This window comes from Pelmatolapia mariae, linkage group LG8 (assembly GCF_036321145.2).
Source record: "Pelmatolapia mariae isolate MD_Pm_ZW linkage group LG8, Pm_UMD_F_2, whole genome shotgun sequence".
Taxonomy (NCBI): Eukaryota; Metazoa; Chordata; class Actinopteri; order Cichliformes; family Cichlidae; genus Pelmatolapia; species Pelmatolapia mariae.
Genome location: NC_086234.1, coordinates 12,101,535 through 12,126,862, shown reverse-complemented (window position 1 = coordinate 12,126,862; position 25,328 = coordinate 12,101,535). Strand labels below are relative to the sequence as shown.

The following is a 25,328-nucleotide window of genomic DNA, read 5'->3' as shown; positions in this document are numbered from 1 at the left end:
TCAGAAAACAAACAGAGAAAAAAAAACCCTAGATCGTTAAGTGCAGACTTTGATGCATTCACGTGCTTTGTTGCAAACAGGATAACGGATCAACATCTAAAGTAGTTTACCTGAGGGCACTGATGCGGGAAGCACCATGATAAGCACTCATATTTACCTTCAGTAGAGCAGCTTGACTACGCTACACTGAGCCCTCTGCTGTTCACAGTGAAAATTGCTTAGATAACCAAGATAACAATAGCACACTGTAAAAACAACTGCTTCTAAGATGTAAAAGCAACAAACTTTTAAATAATTGCTCTCATTGTTCTCTTCCAAAGTGGCATAATATATATTGAAATAGTGAATAATACTTTGAACTGTTTAGTTTTTGTGTAAATGTTGGTATGACAACACATTTTGATGGTTGTTTTCAATTTAACAGTGAGCATCACAGGAAGACCCAGTTTTCAACTTTAAAAGTCATGTATACACAATACACAACATGCCTTAATACATGAAGCTGTGGAGCACCTTTTTATGGAATAAAAAAACATTTGTTTTTGTTTTTTATTGCACGGGTAAAGGAATCAGACACTGTATTGGCAGCGCTACTCCCTCACACTAAGTAGTCTTTTGGTTTGAATCCAGTCTCTGGGTTTCCGTGTGGAGTTTGCATGTTCTGTGTCTCTGTGGGTTCAGTCTGGGTACTCTGGCATCCTACTATAGTGCAAAGACATTCATGAGGTGAGGTTAACTGGTGATTTTAAATTGGCTGTAGTTGTGAATGTGAGCGTGAGTAGCTGTCTGTCCCTGTAAGTGTTAGCCCTGCAAGGTGTACCCTGCTTTTTGCCCAATGACAGCTGGGATAGGTTTCAGCCGGCCTGTGACCGTGGATACTTTGAATAAGATAGATGGAGTGAGGAGATCACTGATTAAAGTGATCAGAGTTCAACTGTTTTGCTAAACCACAATGTGATTGCCTTATTAGATGTCGGTACCAGTGACATTGTGATCTCCAGTGACAGTATGGAAGAGAGGTTTATATACTTAGCATCAACCCTCCAAAGCAATGAAGTGTGTGCAAGAGAATGCAGACAAGGTGGACTGGGTGGAGATGAGTATTAAAGGTGATTTGCAGCAGAAGGACAGCAGCAGGAGTGAAAGGAAAGCTTTATAAGATAGTAGAATGACGAGCTATGGAGGATGGTTTGGAGACAGGAAGCAGAGCTGAAGATGTTAAAGATGTTCACTGGGGGTGATGAGGAGAGACAGCTCCGGTTTAACAGTTTGGAGACAAAGAGGGATAGTGGATATACTGGATAAAGGATATTGAAGCGGGAGCTGCCAGACAATAAGGGAAAAAGAAGACCACATAAGTTCTTGGATGTAGTGAAGGAAGTCATGCAGAGGGTTGGTGCAACAGGCAAATGACCTCCCATACAGGGATCACTAGAAAAAGGACAAAAAAATTGTATTGAATGTGAACAAGGAGACAGTTAATGTTTAGAAACGTGCAACCTTTTAAGTGAAATTTTATTTGAAAAAAAGATACCGAAATGAGTAAAGTAAGCAACATGGATTGTATAAATATCTGTGCAACCAAAATGGGCACACTGAGGCACTTCACTGCCTTCTGCTGCCACAACACACCAAACTATAAAGTTTCATGTTCAGCTACAAAACTCTTAGATCTTTGTTTTGTCAAATCCTTTAAGTCATATCATTATTATGATCTAATCTAAAACTTGTATGATTTAAAAATGGGAACTTTAGGTTATGAAAGGATACGATGTGGCCTGGATAAAGAGGAACAGTGTATCTTTAACAGAAGGAGTGGCTAACACAGAGGGGATGTTAGTTCATGTTCAGTTTAACATAAAATTGTGTACTTGTTTTACAAGCTGCCCCGTGAGCAATAGGGGAAGTAGTTAACATGCATACTGAAGCAAGTCTGAGAAAAAAAACAAAACAAAAAAACTTCAGTCGTTCACACAAGCTATCAGGAAATATTGTACCAGTGCTAATAAAGTGTGGAAGAGGAAATAAAACAGCAAAACTTGACAATCACTCTATGACATTCTTCTGCAGTACTTTGGCCCAAAAACACACATGGCACAATGAACTGGAAACAATCTATTACAGCAAGTGTAGAGAACAATAAGATCTATGTTACAGTGTTTAAACGTGTTGATGCTTGTTGTTGTTGTAAAATTATACACACTGAGTAAAGCGTGTCAGCCTGTTCCTCCCTCACACAAAGAACACTGACTGGGTGGATAGTAAGTGCAACCCAGATTTTATTTTCATTATTTTTAGTCTGACCTTTGGAGATGAGAGTTCCTAGTCAAAGATGTTTGTTTCTAATGCTGAACTGGACTTATATATGCACTGGTGTGCAGTGTAATATGGAATATGAAAATGCACCGCTCTGTAAACTGCCTCAATTCAGACTTTGCACCACTTGCTTCGTATATTACATCAACTCTTGAATGTACACAGAATCACAAATTTTGGATTACATTCAACTTATTTTCTCTTTCTTTTTTTTGTTTAGCAAAATTATCACAGCAACATCGACAACTCTCTACAAAAACCAACCTCACTGCCCAAATCAGGCAAGTCTTCTGGCAAGGAAACTGTACGGAGTGATGAAGACCACAATCTGTAATATTATCAGCCATTATTCTCATTATTGACGCAAGTCATCAGGCCAAAAAGAAATAAATACATATACAACAATATGGTAACACTGAAGTCTGGTTGGTGGTGAACCTGGAGGTTACACGCCCAGCTTGTTGGCGATAGTCATGACCACTTTGAGGATCGGCATGAAGGCGGAGATCTCGCTGAAGTTGCTGCTGCTGACCACCTGAGTGTGGACCTCCAAACCCCGCTGGTAGTTCTGGCTGGCCACACAACGACTGATCTCATGGAGTCCGCTCAGGATGTTATGAGAGAGCTGAGAGGCAGTAGGGAAATTATATTATGTTTACAGTTTTTACTGAACTATGTGAGAAAATTGTGAAAAATCAAATTTACTGTTGCAGCTTAAGTCACAAAAAACGGCAAATATCTAGTTCTATATTTTCTTTTTTCTCCCACTTCTTCAGCATGGTAAACACAGTAGTTCTTAAACTGTGAAGTGACCCCCCCTGGTGGGAGCATTAGGTGTCTGCAGGTGGATGACTGAAGAAAAATGCAGAGTGTGATGATGTTGAATAAATATGATTTAAATATTATTTAAGTGAAGGAACATTAACATTCATCTATGATCCTTTTTTATGTTAATAACTATTAATAGCAATTGTGTTGTAAACAGATGTTATCCCTGTAGATCCCCCAATCTACAGGGACAACATCTGTTTACTGGTGTGCTCATGGAAACTGTTTAGTTTGTACTGCATACTTAATTCTGGTTTTATCCCCATTCACTGGACAATGTAAATGCATAGTTTGTCTTGTTTTACTACTTTATTTCTTTGTATTGCATTCTACCTAGAGCCTCTCAAGTGCCCATTGATAGCAACATTCACATTAGTAAACTCAAATTGACGCTTGCTTAGTTACAAATACATATAATGGACTAAGACTGATCATCTTCTCAGGTATCTTCACAAAGACTATGCTTTTTTACTGCCTGAGCCCTTAGTGGCCAATTGGATTCAAGTAGAGCATGTCCTGGGTCCTACAGTGTTTTTTTTAAGTGATAACAAGTAAAAATATGAATATAAATATAAAATATTTATATTCATATTCATTCATATTCATATTTCAAAATATGAAGTTGTAAATAGGTTTAGAACTTCATCCTGATGTCTGACATGCACTCTATCTTTTAGTTCTGTTGTAAAAATTGTTTGTAGTTTAAAAATTCAAGGCAACGTTAAGCACTTGGCAGGTTAGCGTACACAATTACCTGCTGAGATGGATTAAACAGATCCTGGTACGTTTCATATTGTCAGTGTAGTGAGTACACAATGGTTTAAACATTTTCTTTGGTCTTTAAATAAGTGACCTTAAGTGTGTGGCATGTTCATTTAACTCAAACCTTTTAAAGGCCTAATATTTTATTTTATTTTATTATATACCCATAAACATTTATTCTTAAATTGACAAAAGCACTTTTTTTGTTTCAGGCAATGCAGTGCACCTCCACTGTACAGCGCTGACTTAGCATTATAAACAAAGCATTGCTATGACAGTGGTGGCTCTTAAAGGCTTAGCCCATCATGGAGGTTTTATGTCCTTTTTTCTGAGGTTGAGTGTGTGATATCTATTAATGCAACACGAGTCAGCTGAATTTTATTCGTGGTGGTCAAAACAGAATTGGTGCAAACATGTCACCCATAGAAACACACCTGCTTTTTGTTTTTGTTGTTTTGGCAGGTTAATACGTAAACAGCATGTGATCTTTTTAAGTCATTGCTACATAGTGGGAAGAAACTCAGTGGTTTTACCCTCACAACAAAATTTTAAGCAGACAAAAATGGAATATCAAGAAAGACGAAGTGTTATTGAGATTTATCAACTTTTACCTCAAATTCTATTTAAGTACACAATGAGGTATTCAGCATTTCTAACTGCACTGTATCATTTAAAAGCAGCTTTTTAAAGTAAAGTTTTTCTGTCAGTTTTTTAAAAATAATTTCTGAATGTGATCACTTCTGATCCTTACCGACTTCTCTCTCAGCTTATCATACAGGTGCCCCAAACGCTTGGCAGCATCATCAAGTTTTCTTTTAGTTTGCTGAAAGAGAAACACTTCTTGTCACTTTGTATCCAATAACAAAATAATTTTGTTGCAATCAACAAAAACATTTGCACCAAAAAAACTGTAAAACCTAGATGCGGCTACAGACTGTGGAACTTACTGGGTCTCCTGCAGCTAGCTGGCAGCGCTGCACCAGGCTGTCAAAGGTGGACTTAAGAACCATGTGCTCAGGAGGGATTTCTTTCTGCTGCACCTTCTCTGATGGCAGCTGCTGGAGGAGCTGAATAACACAAACACAGAAATATAAGGTGACAAGGTGTTACTGTTGAGAATTCAGAAAACAGCCCCCTCGTTAGACACCAACCTGTACGCTGGGCTCTTGAGGGGCTCCAGGGGGTACCTGGGTGTTGTCATGGGGCTGAGCAGCCTCCACTGGGAATCTCATCACAGGTGCTGTGATAGGGGCTGGTGGAGTATAGTTATCAGGAACCTGAATAAACAACAAAGTATATTATAATGAGTGAGGAAAAAAACAATGAACCAAGCAATTTAGTTTTGGTATATCAATAAATGACACATTTGTTACATTTTTGCTAAACTGTTGGTGTAACATAAATTCATCTGCCTTTCTTGCCTGCAAGAAAGAAGAAGTGTTTAATGTGAATGTGCTTGAGTTTTCGATAAGGGTGAACTAAACTAAGAAAGTCTGCTAGTTTAGTTTAGTGAGCTCTCGAGAGAATAACAATGCTCTCCTCAAAGGAACGTGGTGCCGCACAACAATATAGCTGCTTTTACTACATTTGCAAGCATACAGCAGAACAGTATTTTCACAGTAAGAAATGCAGGCTTACCTTCTTCTTCCTGGGTCCACCTCGCACTGTAGGTGGGTCATTCCAGCCTTCTTGAGGTCCTGAATCAGAAGAATAATGATAATTATTGAGGAACTACTAACATTTGTTGTTTAGATACACTCAAGCAACCAAGGATTGTCTACAAGAGACAATCTCTTTGGGCCCAGGTGGTAAAAAACACTGCAAGTCAAGCCATACAGATTTGGCAGTTTATGCAGACACAAACAAGCAAATTTTCAGGCAGCATCATTCACTCAAAGGCAAAAAACAGAAAGAAAAAATCTATGTATATCATACTGAGTCTATTTCAGGTTAATTATGTAGCAGCTGCAAGCGTTTAAAAATGTCCTACTTATGCTTTAATTTCAAATAGCAATGTATATATACGCGCGCCATCTTTAATTGCCTGACACAGAATCATCTACAGTCTTGTCTGAGTCTGGAAAATTCATTTAGAGCTCACATATAAATAAAAATACACCAGCTAAGTCTTTACATTTCCCTTAAATATAGGGTAACACAAACAATCATCAAGAAACCAGTACCAAATGGGGAAGATCTGCACAACGGATTGCAAACCTACACATATTAATTTTGAGGTTCATTTAGGGATACTATATTGTTTTGCACAGATATTTTTTTTCTGGTTCTTGAATGGATTGTTTGATGCTCCCTTATTCCATATCCAGCCCTAACCCTGTCACCTTGGTTGTCACACTGGGAATTCAGCCAGGGAAAGTATCCTGCAAGTCAAAAAGGAGTGACAGCGGAACAGATGTAAATCACCACGAGCAATACATTCCTGCTGACCTCTGTAATTTCTTTCTTTAAATTGATGACTAAAAAAAAATGTGGAAAGGTGTCAGGAAACAATGTAGCTGTGATCTCATACCAGTAGGAGGAGGAGCCACCACTGGAGCTGGGAAGGGCTTTACAGCAGGAGCTCCAGGTCCTCCCTGTGGATATCCAGATCCGGGAGGAGCATAGGGAACAGAAGGAGGTGCAGGACCCTGGTTGTGAAGGCTTCCTGGGTACACTGGAACCGGGGCTCCAGGCTGGGAGCCAGGTGGTGCAAAGCCTGAGGAGGTAGGTGGCATGAAGCTTGTTGGTGGGACCCCGGGGCTGGGCATGGGGGGTAGGCCTCCAGCAGCTGACGATGAAGGTGGCAGTTGAGGCCCTGATAAGGTAGCAGCTGGCATAGAAGGACCTGGAGGTGGAAACGCTGGAGGTCCAGCAGTGGACGGTGACTGAGGCTGGAATGGCTGGTGAGGAAGGAAACCTGGGAAAAGCCACAAATGATTGCCGTAACATCAAGAAACAAAAAAGGGCAAAAAATACAAATAAATTCAAATATTCTACAAATGGTCAAACCTGGAGCCACAGCAGGATGTTGGGGGTAGGAGGGTCTCAGGGCGGGGCGGGTCGTACTGGGTGGCAGTACATGAGAAGAAGGTGGTAGACCAGGCCCAGGGTTGGTTGGAGCAAGTTGAGGGGTAAAAACCGATGGCAAAGGAGGCTGCTGTTGTGCAGTCATTTGAGCAGCAGGAGAGGGCTGGTAATGACTCTAAATAAAATACAAATGAATACAAATTAAATACAAATTCATTTTGGAAAATATATTTATTATTCATTGTGTTGCTAACAAACTGATACCGTAAACTGTGCTTTTGATGCAGGAGTTGGAGCAGCAGGAGTGGGCTTTGCAGTGGACACACTGACTCTGTTGAAGGTGTTTGGAGGTTGCTGTTGGACAGGAGCCTCTCCCTGAGCGTGAAACAGCCTGTTTTTTAGCATCACGATCCCAGCCTGACAAGACAAAATTGGACAAACATGCAGATGCAGTTATTACAAATCAAACAAAGCAAAGAAAAATGAATGGTGCCATTTATAATTAAATCATTTATAGCTATTTTACTTGGTCCGAGTTCTCAGGCAGGTAGCTCAGGGCAGTGGTCAAGCTACCCTCTGCAGCCAGTATGCCAGCATAACAGGTTAGCTTCTCAGCCAGGACTGGGCTTTGGACCGCCACCTCACAGTTACGAAGACGTTCAATGGACTTTCGCAGCATCATGACTTTCTCAACCAAATCCTGAAACCCAAATAAATGCCTTTAGACTAACAGATTCTTCACTGGCAGGTAACTGTATTTTTTCACCCCCGAATCCTCTCAGTAAGTGCACAGTGGCTCCTTAAAATTTTGCTCAAATAAGCAGAAGAGTTTGTTCATCATTGCTAGAGGCACATGAGAACAAATATTAAGATTATACCTCTAGACCAAGAGGAGAAGAGCAGTCTCTATGCAAGGCCCAGCATTCCACTAGCTTCTCAATGTTTCCAGAGCAGATGTAACACAGACACGCCTGCAGGCAACGCTTCTCTGTGCCCTCACACTCCAACCGGCTTCCCAGCGTATCTACCATGATGAATAAAAGAAAATTACAATTTTAGGAATAGAGGGAAGACTGAAATTAGAACAGATACCATGAGCACAGGTAGATTTTAAGGTGGATACTCACCGCACAGGCGAGCAAAGTCTTCAGGGTGAGCATAGGTCAGGAGAGCAGCAAGAGCTTCCTTCCAGTTGTCGAGCTCACAGCTTTGGACTATGTCTTTCCAGTTCTGGGTCACCACTGATGATATAAGCTGCAGTTGGAACAAACACATTAGCTATACATTCAGGAAAAACATTCATTTCATTGTGGTTGTATGAGCTGGACCACTATTAATCATAATCTTACCATTGAGATGCTATTCTTTTGTTTGCTTAGGTATTTCTGTTGAGTTTTCTTGAGCAGTTCTTCTCCTCCGCTGATAGAAAGCAGGATTGCTTCAGCGTAGCGACCATCATTCAGACACAGATCCACAGCTCCCTCAAAGTTACCAACCAACAGCGCCTGACTTATTAAACCATCAGTGTCTTACAAAAAAGAAGGAGATAATCAATGCAATCATAAAATCACAAGTAAATATCAGATAACAGTAGATTTTCAGAGGAGAAATTTTACCACATGACACTGGGATCGGAAAGTTAGAGTTTTCCTTTGGGGTCTGGCTGAAAAAATCTGCTGGTGACACAGAACCTGAAGTTCTAGCTTCAGCTGCTTCATCAGACCTCTGGAAATAACAAAGAGTGTTTTAAATGGAACAGGAGACACACAGATACCGTACATTTGCAGAAGTGCTGACCTCAGTGGAGAGTCGCTGCATCTTTTCTGCCAGATCTTTGGCATCCACTCCATGTCCATTGGGTTGGAAATTCTTCCCCAGACATTTTGAAATCTGAATAAGCACAACAGGAAGTATGTGATATGATTTAGAGGTCCAGTGCATTCACAGAAATTTTAAAGTTAATGTTAAATATCAATGACTAGCTACAGTCAAGTAAGAGCCATAATACCTTTCTTTCCAATTCATCCTTGCTAAACCCCAAAAGTTTAAGGAATTTAATACGGGCTTCATCCTCAAAATTAACCTGTAAATTAAAAAAGTGAATCAGCATACAGGATAATAACACCCAAAACTGACTGACAGATTTAACATTAGGTCTTAGTAGCTGGATGGCAAACCAGAAGGAACTTCCATATGTCCTGCTCAGCATCTGACTTGGCGCTCTGAATCTTAGCCTGGCAGTAACTGTTGAAGGAACCTGACTGCAGCGCTGTCTGCAGCTCCCTAGAGCGCTGTAGGAACTCTGTCTCTGTGGTAACTTGGCTCACAAACACTTGTCTAGGGACGGGTTGGGGGCTCTGGACTGGAGGCAGCTTGGGATTCTCAAATGTGATCAGCTTTCCACCGAACTAAGAAACAAAAACAGATCATATATAAAGATAATTGTTCTGTAGTTTTTAATGGAAGAAAATTGCTACAAAAACATTAAATGCTGCACTTACAGCAAAGGAAGCTCCCACTGGCCTGCGCACCCACTTGGGTGGCTTCTTGAGAGGAGGAACTATGGTGTCCTGCACTTGAGGCTGAGGAACTTGCAAAGGAGGCAGCACCTGCCCCGTACCAAAGGGATCCATTGTGTCAAATGAGGAGGATATCTGTTAAATAAAACATAAAAAATGTTGAAACAAATATGCTGAAACAATTAACTGACTGCAGCTATTTTGATAAATAGTTCATAGACCAAGCAGACAAACAAGACATTTAAACATGTCAATATTTCTGTTGTGAAACTGATTAATATTTGTAGCAATTTTTAACAGCTGATGATCAATCAAACATTTTAATGAATAAATATAATTAGCTGCGACCCTGCTTCATGTGATAGCTTTCAACTATGATATAGTCATCTTTCAGACTTAATGTACAACATGTGTTTATAAGTCAATATTAAGTGCTTTACATGGGCACCATCTTGTGGACAAACAATGGAGGTCAGACACGGTTTAAACAAATAAAACTGTAAATACACACACAGTTAAATTCAAAATCTTTTAAAGACAGAGCAAACATTACTCTTTCAGCTGTGCTCTGCTGCTGAGCCTTCAAGCTCCCTCCCATCACAGAGTAAACAGTGATTCTCCCATCAAATGATGCAGTTGAAAGCAGCGCTGGATTCCTGGGGCACCACTCCACATCAAAACACCACTGGTTAGTTGTTGGAAGCTCATAGATTACCTAAATAGAAGACACAGCTTTCATGATTGGAAGAACAAATATAGGTAACAACAATGAGGGCTTATTCACTCATAATACACAGGATTCTTGCCACAAAGTTACCAGAGCAGCTCCAACTAGCTTGAGGGTGAGGTAGGTTGGGGAGTTGTATATTAGGTACTTAGCTAATTATGTGTCACAGATGCAACAGTGGTGCTGCATTGCTGCAGCTCTGCAGTCAGTGAGAAAGGAAAGAGACTCTAGGGAGTTTTATTCCTGCTTCAAGGCTATATCAGGGTGAAGCATGAAATGAAGGTTAACCTTTTCACACACAGCAGTCATTTAGCCTACTAACTAGGGATCAAGTGTAGTTTATCCCACAAGTGGATGGATGTCAGCTTAAAAGGCAAAATGATATTACGTCATAATATTTGCCTGTTTTTTTGGGTTTTTTTTTACTTTGAAAACTATAGTCTGCTGGTTTATATGTGTAAAACCTCTAAGGGAAACACTAACCTAATAAGGTGGAATAGCTCAGTAGCTTACAGGCTTGCCAAACACTTGCAGAATCCCTGATACACGAGCAGCAATTAAGATCATGTACCTCTCCTGTGTTTGGATTCCAGCAAAGAATCCGATTGTCTTTAGCACTACTAAGCAGGAGCTCAGAGTCAGCCTGGCTCCAGGATATAGACAAAATTCCCCTTGTATGGTTCTCCAGTACTTTAAGAGGTGATGTGGCAAAACGAAGGTCCCACATCTGGATCACTGGCAGTCGGTCATCTTCAGAGGCCAACACCAACTGAGTGGCCACATCAGGGTGCCAGAGCATTCCTGAACAGTGCATCTGAAATCACATAATAGTAAAGAGTTAAAAATATGAGAGTTCATTTCTACAGGATGCAACATTAAAATCTGCATTTTTGCCTAACAAACAGTCAAATTACTGAGCATCCAGAGCAAAACAGGATAAAAGTGGGATTTTGCATTCTACAAATAGTCTTGTCTCAGAAAACACGTGTTGCTTTAAAATAATAGATGAGCCTTTTTGACTTGTTCACATGATTTCATTACTTTCACAGAAGGAACTCTGGACTTTATTTAAGCCACCAACCCTGTTGCTATGATCACTGATCTTGATGATGGGCTCGTTCTTTCTCAGGTCCCAGACAACTGCTTTCCCGCTGGGGTTAGCAGAGGCCAGGATGTGCTGAACCTGCCGGTTCCATGAGACTACACTGATATCTTCAGCAGGCTGAAAAAGAAAAGAAAAAACAAAAGTTGTTAGTCTAAAACAAAAACAAGTCTACCTGTGAGTCTTACTACAACAGATCCCTGATGATTATATGCATAAAGGGACGGTTTGACATATGAGCAAAACAAGTACTGGGTGACACTAGTCATGTTGATTGCCATAGACTTGAATGCTTCCACTGGTAAAAGTGCTATGTGAAAAACATCAGTATTAGCCAGAACTTCACAATCATTACTCCCAGGAATGCAAATGCCATGCAAACACTGTTTGTTTCTGTTACGGAAATATCATGTAACCATGGTTTATTCTAACAGCAAGGACTCCCATGAAATATAGACAGCCTGTGCAGACATGTTTTATTCAGCTATCTGATACTGAGGAGAACAAGGTTATACCCGAATGTTGGTAAGAAGTATAGCGGCCAAGGCTTAAATTTACTCCTTAGCAAGCAAGTATTATATAACTATACAACCACAAATAAAATATTCTTGTGATTTCATTGTTTCTCACAGATATTAAAACTATACAGGCAAAAAAAAAGAAAAAGAAAAAAAAGGCAAAACCTACTTACTGGGGAATTGTGGTTTGACTCATTATAAACACATTGGTTTAGAAGAGAATAAGATTTCAACACCATGACAAACCACGTGATCTCATCATGTACTCACCTGTGTCTTTGCTCCTGGAGTCATAGGACTGCTGAAGTTGTTTAGATCCCAGATGTATATCTCTGAATCATTTGCTCCTGATGCAAGGAGGTTACTCTAAAAATGAATAAATTAAAACATCAATCAGAAACACAGAGGGACGTCTGTACCGACAATCTTTGAATGGCAAAGGAAATCACCAGCAGGTTTCTATTTACCTGAAAATGGTTGAAATCTAATGCTCGGACAGGTCCTGTATGTTTGTCAGATTGTCCCACTACAGCCTCCCCACTGGAGTTCATTATTGCCTCTGGATCATAGACAGTCAGTGTTCCATTTTCACTACCACCAACCAGCCTTCCTCCAGTACCATCTGCTCCACTTCCAAAATTTACCCACACTATACTATGCAACCTATAAAAGACATAGCAAGTTATTAGCACCCAGTGATAGACTGCATACTACAAAGGTTATATGCTTTATTTCTTTAACATGCTGTCTTCTGAACAAATAACTACACTAAATATCTCAAAAAATAAAAAAAATGGAAGGAGTCTAAAGCAAGATGTGAGAACAATTAAAAAGATAGCAAATGAGCTACATTAATTTAATTATTAATAAGTAAAAGTTTATTTTAAGATTGCACTAGTTTTATCTATGTGGTATCAAATTAACTGGCAGGCCTGAACTTACTTGTTGATACAACCACTTGAAAACATTCAGTTTTATCAGTGTAAGGCATTTACACGGGCAAGTCACAACATGAGGTGTCCCTTTTGTGACAGTCACTGTCTGCAGCTTGTGATAAAACTAACCGAATCAATCAGAGAGCCAAGAATCATATCAAAGCAGCCTAACGTGGTAAAACTTTTCCATGGTTGCTGATAATGGGCTGTGTGGAAACAATCAGTGGCTTATACTCTTGCCATGAATGTGTGGTCATCATTTATCTCTTCTTTAGGTTACCTGTTTGTAGTTGTCAACGACCCTTTGAGCTGCATGTCCAGAGAGGGGTCAGAAAAATCCATCTCAAATATCTCTATAGCAGCTGTGGTGTTGAAAGAAGCATCAAGCTGTTGTGCTGCTGTTCCCAAGGCCAAGTATATAGGATGGTGCCCGGCAGGACTCCACGCCTGGTGGGCAGTCCTCTGGATCTCTTTCAGCCTCATCTTCCTCTACAGGTGTTCAAATTCCAAATCCTGGACAGCAGAACAGACTCCACTAAACCAATTACACCATATTCCAGTCCCTAAATATATAATGTTGGCTTATTAATAACCCAAAATTCGCATTTATATCTCGAATATTCTTACTTTCCAGAGTGCCTCCGGCTATTACCTGTAACGGCAGTAACTTAATCGTCTATACATATATCTAGCTCTCGAATACGGTTGTGCAAAGTTATATGTTAATTATCACAATGAAATAAATGTAGTTATCCTCTAAATAAAACTATCGTTAAGTCCCTTTTAGGCAAGCTAACATAACATGTAGTTAGCTTTTATTAGCATTTAGCAATCATGTGTCAGAAACCGTAGCGTTAGCTTTTGTCGGTTAATAACTTTGTAAGAGCAGACTCTTCTACTGGTCATGATCTCATTCTATTTGTTTTAATGCTAAATTAACCTCGCATACACGCTGCTACTCATTTTTAAATCCTGAGCTAACGCCGGGCTATTTAATTCCGGTGCACAAACGGACCCGATTTTTATTGCATGCAAGCTAGCCAACAGCCACCACCCCAGTTAGCATGTTTTAACAAAAAGGACCACTGGGCGCCTTAAAACTCAGCCCAAAAAAGATAAATATGGCCTTGAGAGAAACTTACGTCAATTTATATGTCAGAACTTGACTGCCCGCATCTACAACAAACTCGAGAGCTACTTTACAGCCAAGCTAGCAGCTCAACCACAGCCGGAGTCGGACCAAAGTGCTTTGCCGTGTTGTCACTACGGTACGGTAGCTGACAAGGACATTCAACCTGAAGTTACCCCAGAGAAAGTGTATAGACTTACACGTTCATGTTCATTGCTAAGAGTACATTTCATTTGAAAATTATTCTGTTTTATCAAAAGTCGAAAATTAACAGTTAACAAAACAGCAAGAAGGCAAGTTGACACTCTTTCCAGACATAAATAATAGCAAATCACTGCAAAGACACACTTAACTTTGAACATAAGTCTTTATTCTTGACAGAAATATATATACACAAGTAGAATCATTTCATAATGTTTTAGTGATTACATTTCATAATGTTTAACTTCTTCAGGCTGTTTTTCAGGATCTCCTCCTTTCTCTAAGTACAGGTCATTGAAGGGATATTGCTTCGGTGCCTGGAAAAAAAACAAAAAACAATTCCTTTAATGAAACTTTGTACACCAACAGTGTTACTGTACAAAAAAGGTGATTCTAACCTTAACATACACTGTTATATAATTACTGAAAATAAAATATTTAGTAAATATAATTATGGTGGTCATGTGTTTTGCCGCATGTTTAGTATCTTCCTCTGTATCAACAATCATCTGCATATGCCTTTATTAATCCTTAAATTTTAGGGATTAATAAAGTATTCTGATTCTGAAAGTCACTCGTGAAAATGAAAATCGGCCACTAGATTGCAAAAGAACTAGTGTTAATAAGAAATCTTTATTAACTAGGGTTAGTTTAGGGGTATTGCCTTGATCCATGCTAAACCATCAAGATAAGACTGAGGTCAAACTGAAGAAATCGCTTGGATAAGTGATGCAATGTTTTTCTCACTGATAACAGAACGTCTAGATGAACAGAAATAGCTTTCTGGCGGTTTAGAGGGGTCCATCCTAACTCTGTATCTGGCTCTGACACCATGTCAATGTCAGAGACATTTAGATTTAAAAAAAGAAAAAGGAAAAAAAAAAGAAGCAAACCATAAAGAGTAAGTTATAGTGACTAAACTAAACTATAAAATTGAAAGAATGATGATCCAGCCACTTTGAAGCTGCTGAAAATTGTAACAGTGAGGAAAAAAAACAAAAAAAACAAACAAAGAAAACAGAATTGTTGCATTAAGGTGTGTACTTACAACAGGTTGGTATGCTGGAAATTTCTCTCCAACATAAAACATAAACAGCATGAACCCAATGAAACCAAACAGTTGCTTGCACATTGTGGACCATGGCACAGGGCTGGGAGATGTGTCCACACGGTTCCTGATGTACATGTCAAAATCCCAGTGCATCTAAGAGGTAGAACAATCACAGATTAACTCTAAAACGCAATCTTAAATCGCTTATTTTATAATTTTAGTCAATTTGTGACAGCTCAGAAAACTGCATTCTGCAAAGACAACTGGGTCTTAGCCAGGCTAAACTGAACACAGTTCCTTGTTAATGGTGCTGACCTCATTTTAGTTGCATTTTAGCCTGGGCCCTATCACAGGAAACAGGTTTCACTGAAATAGAGGGTTTTTAAAAAACAAAAACAAAAAACAAACAGAGATCTGTGGAAATCTAGGTTTTCTGTTCCTGAAAGAGAGTTAGCTTAAACTCTGATTCAATTACCATGGTAACATACTCTTTAAACCTATCCTGCTCACTGGCAGATTTTCTTCTCTGACTCATTCCCTCTTGCTGTACCTGAATCAGCTGAATGACACTTGGTTTCATTTCATCATTGAAATATGTTTAAGACTACATGTATTTGACTGACTTTTTTAAAATGCAGGCTTTAGACATTCTGTGTTAAATGGTAAACAAACTGATTCTTATATAGTGCTTTTCTACTTTAGCTGAGTACTCAAAGTGCTTTATACAACATGCCTCATTCACCCATTTACACAAGCAGCTTTTTCTATGCTCAATTGCTTTCTAGGTTAGTATTTTGCCCAAGGATATCTGGCAAGCAGACCGGAGCAGCCAGAGATCTAACCACCTTCTAATTAGTAGATGACCTGTTCTACAGTCAACCATAAACATTTCATTGTGAAATGTGTTGACAGGTTCAGTTATTACATGATATCAAACAACATTTTTTTAAATGTCTGTCTGAAATTCAGAGTCTGAACCTTAACACATTTTCCACTTAAAATCTTCTCAATCACTCTAAGTGGGTTTATCCAGGTAGAAGTGACTCTGAATTCAAGTGCATTTGTATGCCTGGACAGATTGAAATGAATAAGGATGACAAATTCAGACAGGATTAGGCCTGGATCCACTGTAGATCCAGTCATTTCCCCAGCTCATCCTGTCCTGATCCATTATGATAGCCATTGATGGTAGCTTATTTTGTCCTACCATGACCTGTATACCATATTTAAATGGCTCATCATTGCAAAATCATACTGAAATGTCTAAAATCTAACTGACCAACATGTATAGCTCTATAAAATCTTAGATATTTCTCATAAAATGTTTGTGTTTACTGATAAAACTTAACATTCTTTATGGACTCGTAAAGTTGCCCTCCATATTTTGAGTTGAATGTAAAACAGCTAGCATTACTTATAAACTATAAATCAGTAAAATGTCTGCTATGGGTATAAGAGAGTTATCATCTATCAGTGAAGGCTGCTATTAGATTAGACCATAAATGGTGGAACTGGGGAACATTAAAGCAGAGTTTTTTCTGTAAATCTCATTAAGCATTTTTTTTTATCCTATAATGGAAGAAACAAGGAAATCCTCTATAAAAATTAGGTTTTTACAGTCCATCATTACTTTAGATGTTTACTGAACATTATTCAAAACATGAATGCACCATAAACTGTTGCAAAAAGAGTTTATTTATTAAAAAAATCTGATCCGCCTGGAGTTGAGTAGGTAGCTATCTGAATAAGTAAAACCAAAGGTCTATCAGTAAATCTTTTTCTCCATATTTTTATCCTACGTTTCTGTCAAATACATTTTGTGTCAAGTTATAGATTATTTAAAATTGAGAATGTAGCTTCTCCTATATCAAACTTTTACACTGTATGATAATGAGACAGTGGTCTAAACTTATTAAAATTACTCCTTTCTTCCCAGATAATCATCATGGTCCACACTGACACACATTCATATTCCTTTATATACTGTATTAAAAACGGAGGCTATGCTCTTTATTTACTTGTTGCCCAGGTGAATCCCGATATCAGAGCTACACCGATGATGTCTTTCTTTTTTTGTCTACTCATACACGTGCTTAACTCAGAATTAGTTGACTGAACTAAGTCTGATCAGCTGTTCTGGAACTGAAAACTCAGACCTGTCAATCTCAGAGTTAATCACCAGAGACTAGACTCAGAGTTTGTTTAACCTGCTTCCTGGAATAAGGCCTATGATGGGCATAAACTAAGACTTTTAGACCCACATCTACTACCTCACTCAATTATATTTCATGTTAGTATTAACAAAAAAAAATCTGAACTCATGCTAGAAAAATATTAGTGTGATTGCATATATCTGAAAGAAATATTCTATATGGAAAAGTTTGTTAAATCTTACATTTAATGGATATAAAGTTTTAATTTTAAAAACAATATAATTCAGTAATGACAACATCATAAATAAAAGACAGGGTTTTTTTCTGCTTTGAAATGTGTTTTGGGGGCTTGACTACACATGCAAGCACTATTGGTGCATAAATACCTAAAGCATACTTGTGTCCATTTGATAAAAAAAAACGTAATAGGAAAACCTGTAAAAAGGCTCCACTCAGACAACCTAGACACAATTATTCAGGTAAAACTGCATAATTACTACTGCAATGTATTTCAAATAATCAGCTGCTGTATGAACCATCATCATTATACTCATGATTTATTCAGAAAAAGGACAACAATAGCTTTTAATGTCAGTCGGTATCTTACCGGCTCTCCCCAGTTTCTCCTCAGGTCAGGGTGGTCCCATTGGTACCAGGGGTCTCTCTCTTGCTGAGATCTTTCTGGCAGTTTTGGATAATCACCAAAGCTACAAAAACACAGTAATTGCTAATTATTTTCTTTGCAATCTTACAGTTTGTTTGTGACTTAACGTTATAAGAATGAATGGACTGGAGAGTCATTTTCGCCTTCTACATTAGCAGTACCGGCAAAAGCAGTTAGAATTACAACAACAATCATCAGACTTGTTAAAATTAAAGCTCACCCCTCTCCGTTGTCGGGATATGGTTCATAGTCCTCAACCCTCATGTTGTACTTCTTTGCAGCTGCAGCTCTCTCCTCGGGGGTCTTCGGATATGGCCCAGGCAGGCTGTCCTTTGACAAGCCGGAGGCTGAAAGAACAATAAATGCATACGTGAAATCGTGGCAGTCAAAGCTCGCTGGCTCAAAAAAGGAAAACATGAGAATTTTATTTTGTCTGCCTGCACCCTCCTTGAAGAGCAGCCGCAAGCTAGCCTAAGCTAACCTTAGCATGTCAAGGTTACGTCCATAGGAGGCTACAAACGTTAAACCCTGATATACACCTCCTGAGAAATTCATTGTACAGCACTACCAGACTAAGACACAACTAACCTGCTCTACATCCCGACAAAAGGGCTGAAATACCAGACCCCTTTCCCTTAGACAGAGCTTGGGCCCACCGTCGGAAACCAACACCAGCCATGTTTACTAGCTGCTGCGGTTTGACATACTCTGAAGTGCGCATGCGCAAGATTTCAAGTACGGTTCGGCAGAAGGAAAATCTCCGTACTCACAATTTGTAAATAAAGGTAAATAACCATTAAATGCTCCCAGTGCACTTGAAAAGTAACACACTAATACCACTGATGCAAAGTGCTTTAGCACATATATTAAAACGCTATATTTATACACAGTTTTAAGTATATTAATTTTATGTTAGTTCAATATTCTACACCAATGATAAAGAATATCGTTGTCTCTGGTCATTACCAGATTAAAACTGTTTTATACATAAAACATATATGAAGATTTAATAAAATTTAAAACGTACTAAGCTAGATTCAAACTATTTGTTTTTAGACCTCCCAAAACCAGTGTAGTTTTTGAGTATTAGAAATTCCATCAAATAAAAAAAGCGGGGGAGTCATAACAACAAAGAACAAAACTCCGTCCATTCATCCATTTCCATATCCCAGCAGTCATAGGGTGAAAAGTGGGTACCACCTGGACAAGTCGCTTATCTATCGCAGTTTTAATAAATTCTATACAGTGATTCATCTGTATTGACAGTCTAATAATGTAATATATGTTAAATGTAGAAATAATACTGAAATTCTATTGGCAAACTAAAGTAATAATAACCATGTGCATATTTTTCATATAGTATTTTATTTACATCTGTTTTTTTAATAGCAGACACCATCACATTAAAGAATAATGTGGCAGTGACATGAAAACGCATTAAGTGGCAGAAGGGAACTTGTTCTCAAAGTGAATGCACTGAAGCTCCAAGACACGTTCCTCTTCCCATCAGATCCAGCTCAGGTGCACTCGTGCATTTACTGGGGGATCGTCACTCTGCCACCAGCGACATATTGAAAAAATCCATCAGAGGAGTTCTGCTATGTCTTTTTCCACTTGCACAATGGGACAGTGAAGTTCATACCTGTAGCAAAGGGAAAATGCTGAACTTAGTAAAATTGAAATCACATGAAGGGTTTAACTCATGGTCTATGACTTTACCTTTTGAAGGACATGCCATTTGCAGTAATGAGAAACTTCTCAAAATTCCAGCGAATGTCATTGACTTTGATCGGAGACCAGTAGAATTTCTTTATGTCTCCAATAACAGGGTTGACAAATGGCAAAGATTCCTGTGGTGAAACAGGGAATGACATGGTATCTGAGTTTTTCAGGGTTAAGCACCTGCAGCGCTGATAGGAAAAAAATAAACTATATGGGTAATAAATCCATTCAGTTAACTTATATCTTCCAGCCTTCAATAAAACGCAATGTACCTTTAGAAAGGTGAAAAGAGGATCTTCGTTTAAACCATTCACCTCAACCTTGCTGAAGACGGGAAACTTTGGCACAAAGCCCCCACCAGGTCTGACATACTTCAAAATATTGAGCATTTCATGATTCACCTCTGCACAGACAAGCATAAAAAAAAAAGGTAATACTTCTGTTTTTTGCACGTGTGTATTCAAAACATTGTCTTTAAAATAACTTGTTAATTAAAGTGCATCTAATAGAGCTTGTATATGATTAATGTATTATAAGCAGACTTTTAACTTCTATATAGTTACAATGATGGATAATAGTAGTAGTATGGTTGCTCATTGCTTCAAGTTAATATGGCCATTGTTTTAAATAAAACTTTTACAGTTTTTTATTTTATTGTATTGTGTGCTCTGTATCATATGAAAGACAGAGAATGTCCTTAATATGGTCATTTCAAGAACAAGCTCTGCAGATTCTCATGCTGTTCAAACCTTCTGTTTGTGAGGGGCAATCAATCAGAAATTAAAGATTAAAAAAAATCTGGTTTGTTTTGAAGTGTGGCATGCAAAGCTCCCATAACAGAACAATACAGGTCCCTATTATCCACCTTACCAGGTGATTGGAGACCAAACTGGTTGCAGGGGAATCCTAAGACAGTGAAATTGAGGTGGCCAAACATTTCCATGAGTGCATTCAGTCGGTGGTACTGGGAGAACAAGGCATAAAATCAGTCGCCTTCAATATAAAGAGTTAATGTGGTCTGACAGTAATCAGTCAACTCTTGCAGAATATTACCTCCTCTATTGTTGACCCTCAGAATGTTGCAACGTTGACGATGAGAAGCACTTTACCTCTGTAGTTACTGAGTGGAACCGGCTGTCCATCCAGGGTCTCAGCAGAGAAATCATAGACTGATTTATTTGCCATGCTTGTTCTTTAGCTTGTCTATGTGACTGCAGTTGGTCAAGAGTGAGTATTCACTCAACTAGCCTGTTGGCTCGTCTCATCCACTGAAACACAACTCATGGGTCAGCAATTGTTCAGCATGACTGACTTCATTGTTCTTCTGTCCAGAGGTGAGCAGGCAACATGGCTAATTGTTCAACACTTGTATACCAAACATGTGGTTGTAAAAAGTAATAGGCAGCCAACTGCAACCAGGAAAGTACAATTTAAACATAAATATGGGTCTTTGCTTTTAGCAGTAATTATCTGAAAATCTTTGCTTAAAAACAATATGCATATGATATCTCAAACTACAACAAAGCTAATAAAGTAAGCCCTTGTGGGCTAACAAAACAATTTATGATTATTGTATGATATGGTAGCAGGGTTAAAATTAACAGGGGTGCGCAAGTTCTCATGGCTGAATTGATCTATTACTTTTATTTGTACTTTTTCAACGACTAGTTCTACATTCTGTGTCGGGACAGGTTTTAGTTATAGTGTTTTGTGCATGGATTTTTTTCAAATTCAAATTTGTACAGAGTTGTACAATTACAAGATGGAAGTTATTTATTTTGTGTTTAAAGTGAGTACATTATTTTTCTTTTGTTGATAATCTCTTCATAAATGTTACTTTGTAACTTACTTTCGAGGTACTGTATTAAACTGGGGAAAAATCAATATAATATTTTTAAGAAATGCGCATGAAATAAACTAAATATCTGATTGTAAGAAGATCCAGAGATCTTTAAAAATCATTAACAAGTTTTCATTTATTACAATTATGGTAAATCAATCTATAAATTGTTTTGAATATTACAATTGACGTCAACCCGGAAAATTACAACTGCTGAGTTCAAGCTCTCCCTGTAAACCACAAAGCCACGACTATATCAAAGCTAAGATGTTAATTCTCGAGGATTCTAGTGCAGCACACGGTAAATACGTTTAAAAAATACCGTCTCTGATAGGATGGTGTTTTAGTTGTTACTTTAGTTAACAACACAGCGCAACCGTGCAGAACTGGGTCTCTTTAGATTCATTAAAAGAATGAATTAAAAATCAAATAGAAATTCATGGAAAAGCAATAGCTCTAAGTTGCTATAAGAGTTTGAATGTTTCCCCCGTAAGTTACTACTTCCTTCTTTGATGTGTAGGTGTAAATTTACATCACACGGCGACACTTGGTGAGCCTCTTGTTATTTTGATCTATATTCTTCTGACTGTCCGTTAATGCACCATCGGGCTTAGGTTACACCTTGATTGCTTTAGAAGATGCTAAAGGAAACTATTTTATTTTGTCATCCATGGGAAGAATGATATGTTCGTGGAAACGTACTGTAACATAACGGGTTCATAATGGATGAAGAAGCTAAGATGCGAACGTAAGTGCCTTTCAGAGGGGATTTCTTTTGCGTATAAAAGCGTCTGGATTCGTGGCCCCGGCATGCTAGCTTCGCGGCTAACAGCGATAGCTTCCAAGTCGCTGAAATGTAGATGGCTGCTCCCATTTATTGATTGCTGCTAACTTTCTTTAAACTACCCATCTCCTTGACAAAGCTGCCATATCGTTATCTATTGCTAATGTTAATTGCTGTTGTTCTGTCTCCCTGTCAAAGCGCTTGCTGAAGTGTAACGGTGTTTAAACTGCTTTGCATCAGCACGCCGAAGTATCAAAGTTCATCTGTAACAAGGTTTGCTCCTCAGCAGATGCCATCTTTTGGACTTGCCCTGGGAGGATGTACTTGTTCCACATATTTTGTGCTATTTACCGCTGCAACACCTTGTCAGCCTCCAGAGGGTGAGCAAGCAGTTCCACAACCTCATTAAGGTGTACCTATCCAACTGCAGGACCTTTCATCTGTCCCCGGTAAGTGCTGATAAGAAATGACGTGATTTCCAGCTGCATTACATGCTCATAAAAGAGGCTGCCATCTTTCTTCTTATGTCATATTTACAGACCTCACCATGCATTCCCAGGGAAGCATTTTGCTCGATGTTAAAGGACAATAAAGTTCTGCAGAACTTGTCACTGCAGAATTGTTCAGACTGGGTGTCCGATAAAGAACTGCTGCCAGTTATTGGCCAGAACCAACATCTGCAAAGGGTGGACATGAGCGGGTGTGCATGTCTCACCCGCCACTCCCTGGTGGCTGTGTCCTTGAGCTGCATGCACCTGCAACACCTTGGCCTGGCACACTGCGAATGGGTGGACAGCCTGTCCCTGCGCAGCCTGGCTGACCACTGCGGGGGGCTGCAGTCGATCGACCTTACCGCCTGTCGCCAGCTGAAGGACGACGCCATCTGCTACCTGGCCAAGAAGTGTTCAAATTTGAGGTCTCTATCGCTGGCAGTCAATGCCAACATCACCGATGAGTCAGTGGAGGAGGTGGCCAAGAACTGCAGGGATCTGGAGCAGCTGGACCTGACAGGTTGCCTGCGGGTCAGGAACCAGTCCATCAGGTATGCGATATCTTATTTTAAAGAGTAGTCCAACTGACTTTGAGCTGTTCCTTCCCACGCTTTGTTATCAACTAGCTCACTTGTTCACCCTTCCATAAAATCTTCTGCATGCTGTGCTCACAGGACTCTTGCAGAGTATTGCCCAAAGCTGCAGTCGCTGAAGGTGAATCACTGCCACAATGTGACAGAGTCTAGCCTCGATCCTTTACGGAAGCGCAATGTAGTGATTGATGTTGAGCCGCCCTTACAGAGGGCACTTGTACTTCTGCAGGATGTGCTAGGATTTGCACCATTCATCAATCTCCAGATATAACAAGTCGATAGAAGGTAGATACAATCGGCCTTATATACACAATTATATATACCTTCCAATCATCTTTATATAACTTATATAAATATAATAACAACAGATAAGACTGACTGATTTCAACCTGTTATTGTGTTACAGGTGTCTTCATATCTCACTTTCATCTGCATCACATGGGCATGTGTTGCTCTGAGAAAGTTAAAGAACACACGAATGTGTTGCACTCAAGCTTTTGTGGAATGTGATTAATGATACATGTTTAAGAAGGACTTGAAAATGTCATCAGTAAAGTAAGCCATGTACTTTTAAGAACTGCTGCCTCGTGTACAAAAGAAATCACTGCACTATTACTTAATCATTTGGTGTGATGGGTATAATGTATAACCAAAGTACAGTGGATTTTTTTTTTACCAACCTGTCACCTTATGTTTCATTTGGAAACATTTAAAAAAATGTTTGAGTTTAATTAAACATCTCATTTTGCATGTGTGTGCCAGCTTAAAGGGTCATTTCAACCAAATCGCACAAAAAGCGTACTCGCACTTACCACTTAATTGTGTAAATATTTGTTTTGTTTATTCAGATTTTATTATCTCCACTTCTGCGTCTTCTGCTGCCACCAACAAACAAGGAAGGTGGATGCAGTTTTGTTTCCGGTGCTTACTGCACGTCTTCCAGAAATGATCCTGGCTCCTCAGGATCATCTGTAAAATCTCACTGCTGTCAACAGTTTCCCAGTGAAAGCTGAGATTAATTGCATGGTTACATGTACAGTGTAATGAGTAGAAATTTTTTTTCTGTGATGTGGGTGAAGTTCCCCTTTAATTCATAATATTAATAAATACATATCTTTTGAATAAGTATAAGAATTTATTATGACTATTTCCCATTAAGTCCCTTAAATGGCTTTTGTAAAAATGACCTATTGAGATGTTGTTGGCCTATGAATTATGGAAGTACTATTAAATTGTGAAATACTGCCAAAAATGACACTTGACTTTGCTGTGATGGAGTTGTCTGTTTACGCCCTTACTGCCTACTATAAATTTGAAAGTACCTGTTTGGTGCAAGTGCTTCGTTTTTTATGAAAAAAGAAAAGAAATCAGGATAGTACTAGGATAGTTTAGTTTTTTCCTTCTTTAAATGTAGAAAAAAAGTGCTGCTTTCCTGCCACTGATGTGAATTAATTTATAATTATATTAAATAAAGTGAGCTGAAACTATCTGAATGACATTTTGTTGGATCAGAGGCTAAAATAACATAAAGAAAACTTGTTTAAGACAAAGGGGAAATGCCCAGGCCCACATTTTATTTATGTATTTTTTTCAAATCAGTGTAGATGAGCTCATATATGTTGTTCCGTACCGTGAATGGCACCGCTACAAAATTTTATGACTGCAAAGTGGCTTGGATAAACCGGGGCTTTGCCTCTTCCCTTCACCGGCACAAGGTGGCAGCAGTGAGTCAGGATATTTGTCTGTTTAATCCTCTTTGCTTGACTTTTACACTACAGAACATGAAATGATAGAAAAAGCGCATTGTGTTAAATTTCCCACTACAGCATCAATAGTACAGGAAAAACACCAGTTCTATCTTTTTCAGATTTAGCGGAAAAGGTGTTTGACAGGTAAGTCTGTCTTAAACAGAAACAGGCTCTTTGACTCAGTGAATATAAAGTTAAGAATAAAGGCTTCATATTGT

The 25,328-nt window shown here is 38.8% G+C and overlaps 4 protein-coding genes across 5 annotated transcripts; 1 reads left to right on the top strand and 3 right to left on the bottom strand.

Annotated features, from left to right (window-relative positions):
• Positions 1-1,497: 1,497 nt before the first annotated feature.
• On the bottom strand, positions 1,498-14,000 carry sec31b (SEC31 homolog B, COPII coat complex component). 2 transcript variants are annotated; one of them, XM_063482874.1, is made up of 25 exons: positions 13,877-14,000; positions 13,015-13,247; positions 12,267-12,462; positions 12,070-12,165; positions 11,261-11,401; positions 10,751-10,993; positions 10,006-10,167; positions 9,435-9,587; positions 9,111-9,341; positions 8,942-9,016; positions 8,731-8,823; positions 8,550-8,658; positions 8,283-8,461; positions 8,061-8,187; positions 7,812-7,957; positions 7,460-7,633; positions 7,198-7,350; positions 6,916-7,108; positions 6,437-6,823; positions 6,249-6,287; positions 5,545-5,603; positions 5,058-5,183; positions 4,854-4,973; positions 4,658-4,729; positions 1,498-2,941 (listed from the first exon to the last, which is right to left on the bottom strand). In XM_063482874.1, the coding sequence occupies exons 2-25, from the start codon at positions 13,215-13,217 to the stop codon at positions 2,762-2,764; spliced, it is 3,657 nt and encodes a 1,218-aa protein (XP_063338944.1). In that variant the 5' UTR covers positions 13,218-13,247; positions 13,877-14,000; the 3' UTR covers positions 1,498-2,761. The 2 variants fall into 2 exon arrangements, with proteins under 2 accessions (XP_063338944.1, XP_063338945.1); XM_063482875.1 differs by lacking the exon at positions 6,249-6,287.
• Positions 14,001-14,211: 211 nt separating this feature from the next.
• ndufb8 (NADH:ubiquinone oxidoreductase subunit B8) lies at positions 14,212-18,653 on the bottom strand. The gene is made up of 5 exons (XM_063481966.1): positions 18,521-18,653; positions 18,153-18,279; positions 17,876-17,975; positions 15,113-15,268; positions 14,212-14,381 (listed from the first exon to the last, which is right to left on the bottom strand). Exons 1-5 carry the CDS (start codon positions 18,651-18,653, stop codon positions 14,289-14,291), a joined length of 609 nt encoding a protein of 202 aa, XP_063338036.1. The 3' UTR covers positions 14,212-14,288.
• Positions 18,654-19,316: 663 nt separating this feature from the next.
• On the bottom strand, positions 19,317-20,869 carry gpx9 (glutathione peroxidase 9). The gene is made up of 5 exons (XM_063481965.1): positions 20,708-20,869; positions 20,525-20,618; positions 19,927-20,057; positions 19,652-19,782; positions 19,317-19,574 (listed from the first exon to the last, which is right to left on the bottom strand). The coding sequence occupies exons 1-5, from the start codon at positions 20,837-20,839 to the stop codon at positions 19,517-19,519; spliced, it is 546 nt and encodes a 181-aa protein (XP_063338035.1). The 5' UTR covers positions 20,840-20,869; the 3' UTR covers positions 19,317-19,516.
• Positions 20,870-22,102: 1,233 nt separating this feature from the next.
• On the top strand, positions 22,103-24,835 carry fbxl15 (F-box and leucine-rich repeat protein 15). The gene is made up of 5 exons (XM_063481964.1): positions 22,103-22,242; positions 22,568-22,727; positions 22,818-23,320; positions 23,444-23,647; positions 23,769-24,835. The coding sequence occupies exons 1-4, from the start codon at positions 22,217-22,219 to the stop codon at positions 23,631-23,633; spliced, it is 879 nt and encodes a 292-aa protein (XP_063338034.1). The 5' UTR covers positions 22,103-22,216; the 3' UTR covers positions 23,634-23,647; positions 23,769-24,835.
• The last annotated feature ends 493 nt before the right edge of the window (positions 24,836-25,328 follow it).

What these genes read in the sequence shown, in the direction of transcription:
- fbxl15 (XM_063481964.1), top strand. Translation starts at nt 22,217, where the DNA reads ATGGATGAAGAAGCTAAGATGCGAAC. An exon ending in GAAGAAGCTAAGATGCGAAC is followed by an intron (nt 22,243 to 22,567) that starts GTAAGTGCCTTT and finishes GCTCCTCAGCAG; the next exon opens with ATGCCATCTTTTGGACTTGC. An exon ending in GTCAGGAACCAGTCCATCAG is followed by an intron (nt 23,321 to 23,443) that starts GTATGCGATATC and finishes CTGTGCTCACAG; the next exon opens with GACTCTTGCAGAGTATTGCC.
- ndufb8 (XM_063481966.1), bottom strand. Translation starts at nt 18,653, where the DNA reads ATGCGCACTTCAGAGTATGTCAAACCGCAGCAGCTAGTAAACATGGCT. An exon ending in TTTGTCGGGATGTAGAGCAG is followed by an intron (nt 18,280 to 18,520) that starts GTTAGTTGTGTC and finishes TTGTTCTTTCAG; the next exon opens with CCTCCGGCTTGTCAAAGGAC. An exon ending in TATCCCGACAACGGAGAGGG is followed by an intron (nt 17,976 to 18,152) that starts GTGAGCTTTAAT and finishes GTGTTTTTGTAG; the next exon opens with CTTTGGTGATTATCCAAAAC.
- sec31b (XM_063482874.1), bottom strand. Translation starts at nt 13,217, where the DNA reads ATGAGGCTGAAAGAGATCCAGAGGACTGCCCACCAGGCGTGGAGTCCT. An exon ending in TCGTTGACAACTACAAACAG is followed by an intron (nt 12,463 to 13,014) that starts GTAACCTAAAGA and finishes TGTCTTTTATAG; the next exon opens with GTTGCATAGTATAGTGTGGG. An exon ending in CTCCAGGAGCAAAGACACAG is followed by an intron (nt 11,402 to 12,069) that starts GTGAGTACATGA and finishes TTTCTTTTTCAG; the next exon opens with CCTGCTGAAGATATCAGTGT.